At 35.4% G+C, this 13,156-nt stretch overlaps 1 protein-coding gene across 1 annotated transcript; it reads right to left on the reverse strand.

The window, feature by feature from the left end:
* Window positions 1-4,729: 4,729 nt before the first annotated feature.
* Window positions 4,730-12,332, reverse strand: LOC113447719 (interleukin-36 alpha-like). The gene is made up of 5 exons (XM_087938918.1): window positions 12,300-12,332; window positions 10,301-10,408; window positions 8,663-8,788; window positions 6,588-6,721; window positions 4,730-5,239 (listed from the first exon to the last, which is right to left on the reverse strand). The coding sequence occupies exons 2-5, from the start codon at window positions 10,368-10,370 to the stop codon at window positions 5,024-5,026; spliced, it is 546 nt and encodes a 181-aa protein (XP_087795044.1). The 5' UTR covers window positions 10,371-10,408; window positions 12,300-12,332; the 3' UTR covers window positions 4,730-5,023.
* Window positions 12,333-13,156: the final 824 nt, after the last annotated feature.

The following is a 13,156-nucleotide window of genomic DNA, read 5'->3' on the forward strand; positions in this document are numbered from 1 at the left end:
CATTCAACAAATTATGATGAAGTATGATGAGAGATTCCAAAAAATTGAAGAAGATAAACAAAGAGATAAGAAGATTGGAGCTATTGATAGCAGATTAACTGTGGTTGAACAAGACAAAAGTGGGATGTTGAGATGGGAAAGGGACAGATCAGAATTTTATCTCAGATTCCAAAACATAGAGGGACAAAACCTAGCTGACATAATGATAGAAATTTTGGCTGAAGCTTTGGAAATAACTAAAGAAAAGATGATGGATGGAATAGATGAGGTTTATCGAGTCTTCACAAGATATGCAATGAGAAATAGCTTACCAAGAGAAATTCACATCAGATTTACAAAGAAAGCCATTAAAATGCAAATATTGCAAGTGGCAAGAGAGGAAACATTGAAATATAAAGACAAGGAGATTGTGGTCTTGAAACAAGTACCCAGAAGAGTGAGAGAGATGAGAAGAGAATACCAATTTCTGACCAAAATGCTACTTAAAAGAGGTGAATTATAGATGCCTGATTCCAGAAGGTTTAATGTTCACATGGCAAGAACAGAGACATAGAATTGACTCAGTTGAGAAAGTGGAATTATTTTACACAGAATATTTTGGAGGGAAAGAGAGAAAGAAATGTTACTAACTGAATTCCAAGAGGACTGCCAAATGGTGACTGAAAAAGAAGAAGGTGCAGTAGGTGGGAAGGTGGAAGTCAAAGAACAATGTGAACCAAGATCTACGAGAGCTGCTAAACCTAACTACAAAATATAACCATGGAAGAGAAAAAACTGATTACAATTAACATAAATGGACTTAACTCAGCTGTTAAAAGAAGGAAAACTTTCCATAAATTAGAGAAATTAAAATTTGATATAATCTGCCTACAAGAAGTACATAACAAAAAGCAACATGAACAATTGCTGATCCAGCCAAAACTAGGGAAAATATTTACTTCTTTGACACAATGCAAGAAAAGAGAAGTGGTTTTATACATTAAAGATATTATCCCAGCAAAATTGATCTATACCGATGATGATGGAAGAATACTAATGGTGGAAATAATGGACAATAATATGAAAACTCTCCTGATTGCAATCTATGCCCCGAATGACAATCAAGAAAACTTTTATAAAAAAATACAAATGAAAATAATTGAACTGGACTATGCTAATACAGTTATGATGGGAGATTTTAATGGAATTGTAGATAATAAACTGGACTACACAGCACAGAAAACAACAAAGCAAAACAGAAAGACTCTCCCTAAATCCCTTTTTTAAATGATAGATGAAATAAATTTAAAAGATACATGGAGAGAAAGAAATGCTAAGACTAAACAATACATCTTCTATTCAAATAGACATTTATCATGGTCCAGAATAGATATGATATGGATGTCAACAGAATTGTTAGCTAATGTTCAAGAAATAAATATTGAAATAAGTACTTGGGCAGATCACAATCCAATGACAATTAAATGGAAAGGACAAAGAAGAAGATCCAGATGGATGTTAAATAATACTATATTAAAGGAAAAAGACTTCACACAGTGGATGGAGAAAGAACTGGCTTTCTTCTTTAGAGAAAACAAAAAGAAAGATACATCAATGCAGAACGTATGGGATACTTAGACTAGCCTCTAAGGCATTAGAGGATGAGTATAAAGGACTTGAAAAAGAGCTTCAGAAAATGCCACAGAACAAGGACACTAAGTTAAAAATGGATATAATTAAACATAAAATGGGTCTAATAGAAAAAGAAGAATTAGCACAGAAAATCAGAGGTGCGAAACAGAACTACTTTGAAGATGCAAATAAACCAGGTAGATGGTTAGCATATAAATTGAGAAAGGAGAAAGAATCAAGGAAAATATTGCAATTAATAGATGACCAAGGCCAAGTTTGCTATGGTAGTAAAGAGAAGAAGGAAATCATATGAGTATTATGGGAATACACAAGAGAATATTGATGAGGAAAGAGTTAAACAGTACTTACAGAATGCTAATCTACCCCAGATACCTAGAGAGATTGAAACAATGTTAGAAAGCAATATAACAATGATGGAGTTAACTGAAGCACTCAAGAAGCAAAACTATGGAAAGGCACCAGGCCCAGAGGGACTTCTGGCAGAATTTTGTAAAACACTACAAGAATCGTTGAACCTTTCATTGCTAGAAGTTATGAATGAAGTTATGTTAAAGAAGAAGATACCCAAATCATGGTCAGAAGCTTATATTACACTTGTCCCAAAAGAGGAGGATGATCCATTACAAATCAAGAACAATAGACCTATTTCTTTACTAAACGCAGATTATAAAAAATGTTGCTTCAATATTGGCAGAAAGACTTTAAAAATACTTAAACAATTTTATCCATCCTGATCAAAATGGATTTCTACCAAAGAGACAAATTTAAGACAATATGAGAGTAATCTTGGACACTTTGGAATAATACGAGGCACACCCTGAAAAACAAATGGCTTTGATATTTCTAGATGCACAGAAGGCATTTGATAATGTGAATTGGCGATTCATGTTATTACAACTGGAACAGATGGGCTTTGCTAAAAAAATTATTCAAGCAAGAGAAGCTATATATCATAAGCAAACGGCAAAGATAATGATAGAGGGAGAATTGACAGACTCTATTGATATAAGAAAAGGAACAAGACAAGGGTGCCCACTATCACCTCTGTTGTTTGTGTTAACCTTGGAAGTGCTAAACAGAAATATTAGAGAAGAAAAGGATATAAAGGGGATGAAAATTAAAAAGGAAGAATTTAAGTTGCAAGCATTTGCAGATGATCTGGTCTTTATTCTAGAAGACCCACTAGAAACAGCATCAAAATTGATAGAAAAGATAGAGGCATATGGAAAGGTGGCTGGTTTGAAAATAAATAAAGATAAGACAAAGATCTTGATGAAGAATATGCTATCAAGACAAAAGGAAAAACTGGTGAATCTATTGAAAATTCAGGTCACAAATAAGATCAAGTACTTAGGGATACATTTGACAGCAAGATGTAGTACACTAAAAGAGAATAATTATATCAAACTTAAGCAGCAGATAGCACTAGATTTAGTGAAATGGGAAAATGTACAACTGTCATTAATAGGGAGAATATCAACAATCAAGATGAATATATTACCCAGAATTTTATATTTGTTTCAAACCATTCCAGTTAGGCTTGGAAAAGATTATTTTGAAGATTTAAATAAAATTGTGCTGAAATATATATGGCAAGGTAAAAAAGCAACAAGAATAAAGTTAAAACTTTTGCAAGATGCCAGAATAAGAGGAGGATTTGGTTTGCCTAATTGGGAGTTGTATTACCAAGCTATAAATTTGATGTGGGTTAAGGAATGGATAACATTAAGAAATACTAGATTGTTGACATTAAAAGGACATGATCTGTTGTTGTAGTGGCATGCTTTACTATAAAGGATCTAAAACACAGGGGTATTTTAGAAGACATTATATACGGAAGTCTCTGGGTTAAACTGGGAGAAGACTAAAAGACAATGTTATTTGAAAATTCCAGTCTGGCTATCAACTATTGAAGCATTTTCTTATCCTATAATCTATAAAAAGGAACAAACAGATATGGTGAAATATTGAATGAAAAGGTTGAACTTAAATCTATGCAAAATCTAGAGGAACAAGGTATAAAGATGAATTGGTTTTCATATGCGCAAATACATTCAAGGTATGATAAAGATTCTAAAACAGAAGGTTTTTTATGATAAACTGACTGATTTAGATAAGATTTTGACAGGTACTGATGAAAAAGTGATAAAAAAATTGTATGGATATTTATTAGAAATTAAACTAGAAGAAGAACAAGTTAAAGAAACTATGATTGCTTGGGGGAAGAATTTTGGATATGGGATTGATCTAGAGAAATGGCAAAAATTGTGGTCTCAAAATTATAAAATGACAATGTCATCAGCATATAAAGAAAATTTATATAAGATGTTTTACAGGTGGCATTTTCCACCAACAAGAATAGCAAGAATGTTCAAGAACAAATCTGAAAAATGTTGGAAATGTCATCAGATACCTGGCTCATATTACCATATGTGGTGGACTTGTGCGGATGCTAAACAATATTGGACTAAAATCCACACGTGGTTGGAAAAAATGACAAAAAAGCATGTAGACTTGAAACCAGAGATATTTTTATTGGGAATTTTACCTGAAATATATAGTAAAGAATTGAAATACCTGATTGTAAATGTATTAACAGTGCCTAGGATTGTATTTGTCAAAACTGGAAAAATGAGAAAATACCCTTACAGGAGGAAATCATTAAAAAAATATTGGAATGTGCTGAAATGAGTAGATTGACATTTGAAATCAGAGAACAAGATGATAAACAATTTTATAAAATTTGGGATCTATTCTATCAATGGTTAAACAATAAAACATGGTAATGAAATATGTAGATTCTTAGAAAATAATAAATATATAAAGATGTATTCTTTTCTTATTATATCTACAAAATGATTGTAGGATAGATTTGAGATGATAATATGAACTGTCATAAAACAAATTAAGTAAAATATGGATTATTTTGTAAAACATGAAAGAATAAAAGTATAGTCAAATAATTGATTAACAATGATATTAATGTATTTAATATTTGATGGAAAATGAGAATATATACAATGTAATTGTAATTGAAGACTACAAAATGGAAGCACAAAACAATTTGTAAACCAACAACAAACTGTATGTATATATATATGGAAGATGGCTTGATGTTTTTATGTTTTGTTTGTCTATGTTTGTCTTAAAAACCAATCAAAATTTAAAAAAAGAAAGAAAGAAAGAAAGAAAGACCATACAATCAAGTCCATTTCATCCATGTGATGTATTGTACCTTCCCCCAAATATGACATAGTTCTTCCAAAGTTTTTTTATTGCAACAAGGATACTATCTAAGTCTACTCATTGGCCTAATCATACATTCTGGCTCCATTCCAATTTGTATGCACAAGATCTATCAGAAACATAGATGCAGGATAGTGTTTCTGACTCATGATTTTCTTTCAAAGTAAAACAGGATGTTTTGAGGTCCTTCTTTTTGACTCAAACCAATAGGCTTTTTTGCTTCTGAAGAAGTGCTGAGGAACCAACCTGGAAACTCTGCAGATTCAAAAGAGCAGGTATCAGCGTTGTCTGCACTCTTACTATAAAAAGTGAAAGCTTTGGTGTTTTTTGGATCCCTATAAAGATCCATAATATCTTTCTCCTAGGGAAAAAAGGAAGAGACCATGAGAAAGAAGTTATGTAGGAACAGGTCAACCTGGTTGCAAGTTGCATAAATGATCATTAGCAGCCCCTTAGAAGATTTCTATGGTTTGTTGAGATGGAATTCATGTTTTCCTTTTTTACTTATAAAATAACACAAGTCAGCCATTAAATTATTTAATGTCTAAGTGTTCAAAAAGAGATTCTATCTATAAGGGGTCCTTGGAGCTCTCTGAGCTTGCTTATTTTATTGCAGATGTTTCATTACCCAGACTAGGTAACATCATCAGTGCTAGTCTAGGGTAATGAAATGTTGTCATGCCCCTGTCAGAGTCTGAATTTGAGGAGGAAGACGAACAGCTGACAGTGAGCAGGAGTGTGGCTCGTTGGCTGTGGAGGAAACTGGGGAAAGGCAAAGTCTGGCTGGGCAGAGCAGGGAAGAGATAGAACAAGGGAGAGAGAGTTCAGAGGAAGACCCAGGTCCACCCCCTCTTCGGAAGAGAGCAACATGGGTTGTGTGGCTTATGGGGGAGGAAAGGTCCCTGATTTCCTTCATTGGCCACACCTGGAAATGAGAGTTTAAAAGAAATGCATGCTGAGTATGGCAGCTGCTAGGAGCCAACATGAGTTTATCTTGTGTTGACTTTAGTTATCTGTGTTCCTGGCATCTTCCCAACCATGTTGAGTTATTGCCATGCCTTCACGTCTGGAATTCTTGCTCCTGCCCTGCCGAACTAATTACCTCATTTTGCCTTCATTGGACTTATAGTTAGTTTTTGTTGACCACGTTTTGGACTTGATTCTCTGCAGCCAAAGGCTGTTCCTGGGAGAGTTTTTCTCCAGCCAGAAGGTAACCAGGACATTGGGGGCAAAGTTGGAGCTAATAGAGGGACTCCTACTGATTATCTGACTGTGTTGCCTTTGTGCCATGCCCCGGTCATCACAAATGTTTGCAAGAAAACAAGCAAGCTCAGAGAGCACCAAGCCCTCCCCCCGCCAAGTTACATTATCTTGCAAAAGCAAAAATGAAAAACACTTTTAGCAATCTTGTCAAGAGAAACCACATATATAAGAAACCATATATATAAGAAACATATAAAATATGATCAATCAGTAAGTGTGTCATTAGGATTCTTTATAACAAGTGAGCCAATGAAAAGGAATCATTGCCAGGTAAATTATGGCCCCATCTTAGGTTTGTTATTTTATTCCATCAGCTAAAGCTTCTAGAAATCTTCCTAATATATAATAATAGTACAGAATATATCTCTGAGAATAAAAGGTTAAATAAAAAGGACAATTTCCCTAGAGAAAGTAAAATATGTTTATAATGCAAATCAAACACTCACTTTTAACTCTATCTGATATTGGCCATTCCCAGACTTAACACAAGACAAGCAGCTCTTCTTATTTTCAGGACCCATAAATATGGGTTTTTGTGCTGTATCTAGAGCTTTATTAGGAAGCACGGCAATTAACTGCTCTGGAGAAGAATAAAAAACAAGATCAAGGAGTTAAGAAAGAACAAAAAGGGTTTTATTTTTGGTTGATGGAGATGTTTGGGATGAGGAATCACAGGTATCTGATTAAGGATATGATTTATAAAAGCAAAAGGCCTCTGGGAAAAATATAATCCCTCATATCAGTGGAATGATTTGCAATGGGAGGGACTGAAGCTCATCAGAAGGTAATTTAGTGATCTTCAACCAATTTTGGCTAGTTTTGTTATATTGAGAACTGGACAAAATTTTGCTGAGCCTGTATATATCAACCAACCAACCCCCCCCCCCCCAATAATTCACATTTCCACTTAGTTAACTTAGATATTTATATACACTGATATTGTGGAATTGAAACTGGATAGCTTCCTAGTTTGATATCTGTCATAGTAGTTTAGCTTCATCTCTTTTCTAGGCTGCTGGTCAGTTTTACAAACAAAACATTGGGCTAAAGTCAATCACTGTGCTTTATTCTAACGATATCTAAGACTAATAAAGGGGAATATTTGTAGCTCAGGATTGACATGATGCTCTCTAAGTTTGCTTGTTTTCTTGCAGATGTTTCATTACCCAGATTAGGTAACATCATCAGTGCTAGAGGGGAATGTTAGAGAGGAACTGTCAGATCCATGTATCTGCCTTTCCTTAATGGAAGAAGAAGCGGGGAGGGAAGTTGGTAAAAGAAATTCTTTTTTGATGTAACTTGAATATATTACATCTTATATTGAATTTGTATAACCTACACTTGATATACAACTGAGAGACTGAAACCAGATGCCCTGGAAACCTGTCACCTCTGGAAGAGACAGAAAAAAGAGAAGGGACAATAAAAATTCCAGCCGGGAGATGTTTCCTGGGAACCCCTTCAGAAGATCGTTCTCAGAAGAGGGGAGGGGGAATTAACATGTTAATTCTTTGTTTTACAAAATACACATCTAGATAAGGGGAGGGGTCCTAAACTCCCTTATCTATCACTGCATGCCTGGAAGACATTAGATGCTGCTTTTGAATCCCCACTTGACTTGTCTCATCTCAATAAAGGATTCCTTTTGAATTACCTAGATTTCAGAAGTTCATTCTTGTCAATTGAAATGGGAAAAGTTCACTTAGCCTGACAGGATCCTCTAGAGGGGAACCCATTCCCTTCTCGCACTGATGATGTTACCTAGTCTGGGTAATGAAATGTTTGCAAGAAAACAAGCAAGTTCAGAGAGCACCAAGGATCCCTAATATCTAAGACATACAGATAGTCTTTATGATTACAAATGAGACTAGAATTGTTGTTGTTAAGTAAGACAGTTGTTAAGTAAGTTACATCCAATTTTACCATCTTTTTTGCCATGGTTGTTAAGCAAATCACGGGCAATTGTTAAGTTAATAACACAGTTGTTTAGCGAATCTGGCTTCCCCTATTGATTTTTCTTGTTGGAAGCTGGCTGATAAAGCAGCAAATGATGATCGCAGGAACCTGGGATTCTGTAACTGTCATAAATAGTATGCCAGTTGCCAAATGCCTGATTTGGGCATGTGACCGAGGGGATGCTGCAATGATTACAAATATGAGTACTGGTGTAAGTCCCATTTTCTAGTGCCATTTTAATTTCCAACTAAACAAATGGAAAACCAGAGAACCTTTTGAATATTGCATGTAATACTTTCCCTAAAATATCACAGAAGGCAAGGTACTATGTCTGTCTGTACATTGATGCCCATGGCAAAAATGTTGAGGACCCAAGATTAGTGAATGGAATATGCAGCAAGTCATTAAAAAAACAACTTTAATAATACAATAATGTTAAATGTGGCTATCACCAAAGTGAGTCCTGATACATCCACCATCAGTTTTTTCAAGGCATCCCATCAATAATTTTGGCCAAGAGAAGGACTGCAATTTTCAAGCACAAGACAAGAAGTTTAGTTTATACCTGGTAAATTAGAAGTTTTTACATCTGCCACTAACGTGTTCTCCACCAAAAATAAGTATTTCTGATTAAGATCCCAAAGTTTATACAACCGGGGAGAGGCTTCTACTGAAGGCCTTATTTCTGGATCTGTGGAAGGAACATAGATATGCATTACACATATTATATGTGCAAACAAAGGAAACATTCTAAAGAACAATCAGAGAAAGTTAGAATGATGCATATCTCACTGAAAAAGGAACTACAAATGATTTCCCCCTTTTTCAAATGATTTATATGAGTGTACTAAACAACAGTGTCTATCAAAAGCTGTTTGGTCTTGGTGGATATCATACCAAAAAGGCAGGGGAGAATCCTTAGAAAGTCTTATGCAATGTAAACTGAGAGTATATCAAGGAACACGGGAAGAGACAGTGTGGAGAGTGGAAAAGATCTGGGTAGTTCTAGCTATAAAGTAGGAACAGGGCCCTAAAATATGGCTAGCAAGCAGTCATAGGACTGTCTGTAATTATTGTATAACCTACAGTTATCATCAATTCCATCTGTTCTACCTTCATCCTTTTTCTTACCTATTTATCCTATCTTCCACATCATTGTCCTTCTTCCTCCTTTCTTTCTCTCTCCATCCCTCCCTCTCATTTTATCTTCATCTTGCTGGTATTCAGTCAATCAATCAGCCAATCAAATCTGTACTGTAATCATAAACCAGCATAATTTTGCAATTCAGTTTCAAAATAAGATGTGTGCCATAATTGGACTTTTAAGAAGATCATCATAAACGGAAACTTTAAAAAACCAAATTGTTGTACAGGGATTTTTTTAAATGGAGAAGAGTGGGGGGGGGGAGACGTTAGAACCCAAATTTGGGGTGTCAATGGAAGATATAGAAGACTTTCAAAGCATAGAAAAAGTAGAAGTTTAATTTATGGCCATTTTCATATCTAAAACTAACTTCCTGCAAGATAAGACCACAGTATGCAAGTGGAATAATCCATGGACCATCTACAGGTAGTCCTCAAGTTATGACTACAATTGAGCCTAAAATTTATATTACTAAATAAAACATTTGTTAAGTGAGTTTGCCCCATTTTATGACTTTTCTTGCCACAGTTCTTAAGTAAATCATTGCATTTGTTAAGTTAGTAACATGGTTATTAAGTGAATCTGGCTTCCCCATGGACTTTGCTTGTCCGAAGATCACAAAGGGAGATCACATGACCCCAGGACACTGCAGTCAGTTGCTAAGTATCCAAATTTTGATCACGTGGTCATAGGAATGCTGTAATGGTTGTGTGAAAAATGGTCATGTCACTTTTTTCAGTGCCGTTGTAACGTTGAACTAAATGAACTGCTGTAAGTCAAGGACTACCTGTACTTGACATACTTACACAGTGAACTAATGAATAAAGTGAACATTTTCTGTATTTGTGTACATATACACAATATAGTGCATCTGTTCTGGTATAGGGAACCTTCCTCCATAGGGTAGTATTGTAATAATACAGTTTTTTACTGTAAAAAACTGAAGATTGTATTTGAACAAATGAAGCTCATTTTTACAATGGCCAAATAATTAAGGATACATGTATGCCTGAGTAATGTTTCCAAAGCAGTAAATGAACAGAATTACATTTTTCTCACCTGGTTCAGAATCATGAAATAAATCTGCTACATCTTCATCCCAAGTCTTCTTATGAAGCTTACTTGCCATCTCCCCAACTTTTCTACTTTTTCAGGTTTCTCTACGTTCTTCAGAAGAAGGGAATAGTTTAAGTTAAAATTCCTTGCAAACAAAAGATGGAAAATATCAAACAATGTTGGTTGATTGATTTTCTGAAATACAATGTAAAAGAGCAAATAAAGTATCTACAAATGGCAAACATAAACAAAAAAAACCAAGAAACAGTTCTGTATGACTGGACTTTTGAAAATTAGACCCATCCTCATCCCTGAAGACCTGAGGAAAAGACAATATGGAAGACCAGCCACAGATACAGGGGAACACTCACATAGACCAGAAGCATTCAACTCTGGATTTTTCTATTTCCACCATCAGAGAAGGATCTAGGGCAGGGGTCCAACCTTGGCCGCTTGAAGACTTGTGGACATCGACTCCCAGAATTCCTCAGCCAGCTTTTTTGCAGATTTGCTGGCTGAGGAATTCTGGGAGTTGAAGTCCACAAGTCTTAAAGTGTCCAAGGTTGGAGACCCCTGATCTAGGGCAGGGGTCTCCAAACTTGGCAACTTTAAGATTTGTGGACTTCAGCTCCCAGAATTCCTCAGCTTGCTGGCTGGACAATTCTGGGAGTTGAAGTCCACAAGTCTTGAATTTGCCAAGTTTGGAGACTCCTGGTTTAAGAAATCCTTTGTAGCTGGGTTTTGTTTCACTGACTGAATTCGTGGCCTAAATCTTTTTAGTTTATACATATTTTTTCCTTTGAATAACATGTTTGCTTATTGCTGCATCTTTAAATGTGTTTTAGCTTTCTTGAAGCTGATTGCTTAATGGAAAAGCTAAGTGGAAAACCTAAGTGTCTTCCTTCTGGGCTGGGAGCCATACTGAAGTATGATGAAGGTAGGGAATAACAGAATAACAGAGTTGAAAGGGACCTTGGAGGTCTTCTAGTCCAACCCCCTACTTAGGCAGGAAACCCTATACCATTTCAGGCAAATGGTTGTCTAATCTCTTCATAAAAACGCCAGTGTTGGAAAATGTATAGCATTCTAGTATTCCAAACCTGCTGAAAAAGACCTACCTTTCCCTCAAAATTCCAAATCTAGTGCTACAATTTCCCCTCTTCTGAAAGGGTAAAACCAAAACCAAATGAAACCATCACCATCACTGAAATTAGGATGATTAATTATTGCTCATTATTTTTCTTTATAGTATGCTTACAGCAAATATCTGAGTCATGAAAGAGATTTTAATAGGACATTTTGAATCTAGCCATTCCAGAATAAAAATATTCAAAGTTCTTTAAATATTGCTTGGTGGCAAGAGACTTCAGATTTCAGCACCAGTCTGATACATTTGGAAATTTGAGCTCTTTGATTATTATTTGATGTCATAAAGTTTTTAATTTTTCTTATGATTTCAAGAAGGCAGTGTGTGTTGACTTACTATAAAATGTGTTGTGAGTTGTATTTTTTTTAAAGTTATTATCTTTTTTGCCAAACTTAGCGGACATGGTTTTAATAAGGATCCAATCTGGGTTGGTCACCAAGACCAGAGTTTTTGTCTTCCGAGCATGACTCAGAAAACCTCTAGTCCCATCGACCAATCCAGATTGGATGCTGCAACATTATCCTGGGACATGTATATTCACCTTCATTCATGGTTTTAATAAGTTGCATCCCTGCTTTAATTTAAAAAAAAACTATTGAAATATAAGAAAGGAAAATGAAATTAGAACAAATATAAACAAGCTGTACAGATGTTTTTTAAAAGTGCTAAATAGAAAAGCAAGCTAAATATAGTTAAACCAGTAAATACAAGGGCTTCTCCAAAGTAATTTTCTTAAAAGGAGATCTAGCTGTTAATATCTAGTCTCAATGTACCAAAAGTTCAATGACTCTTGGAAAGAAAATGAAAGGTCTAGTAGGAGCAGGTAGTCTAACCTAATAAATCAGGTGACAATACCTGTGGAGATGTTCCTTCCTGGGCTGGAGATTCCTTCTGTTTGATCATCTCTGGAAGAGACATTTTATATCTATCAGAGGGTGTTACCTGACATGCCCATGGATGATTTTGGAATTACCCTCATAACTCTGAAAGAGATCATCTATCACAACATCCGGCTATCCAAAGTTCCCTGTCTCTGCAGTCTTGCTTATCCCCAATGACTGATGCTTCCTAATCAAGGTTAACACCCTGACCTTGCTTCAACGAATGCATGACATCACATCTGTCCTGCTCAAATTACTCACAAGAGTTGAGTAAACAACTCAGGATCTGCTGCACTGCATTTTAATTTGTAATGCATGGTTGTACAACATCTTCTGAACAATGGAGGACACTTCTGTCCCTAGAGGGCTCATGTGGGGTCAAGATTCACAATTCAACTCCTACCTTCCCCAGCTTCATATAATTGAATTTAGCTCTTGAATTTAGCTCTTCATTTGAACATTCATGTCCATGAAGGGTTTAAATAGGACTGAAACTTAGTCAGGGTGTATTGATATGATGAAAGCATTCATTCCGAAAGCAATTATTTAATTTCATGCCTACACCCCAGTACCAAAGCCTTATTTAGATTATTGTAGGACACACAAGGAGCATATCTTATTATTTTTTCCATATATATGAGTGATTTGGGGAAAAACATTAAATTTCTCCTTGGGACATGAAATAAAGGGCTTTAAACATGGGGCACTGCAAGTACCACATGAACTGGATATGATATTACCTAAATAAAATAAAATGGTCACAAATCGATAGAAGTCTTCCAGCTGCATTCTTTAATTCACTGAGTTTGAGTTTATCGGCCTGAGATGTGT

Source organism: Pseudonaja textilis, chromosome 9, assembly GCF_049901715.1.
Source record: "Pseudonaja textilis isolate UNSWEBS1 chromosome 9, rPseTex1.2, whole genome shotgun sequence".
NCBI classification, from domain to species: Eukaryota; Metazoa; Chordata; class Lepidosauria; order Squamata; family Elapidae; genus Pseudonaja; species Pseudonaja textilis.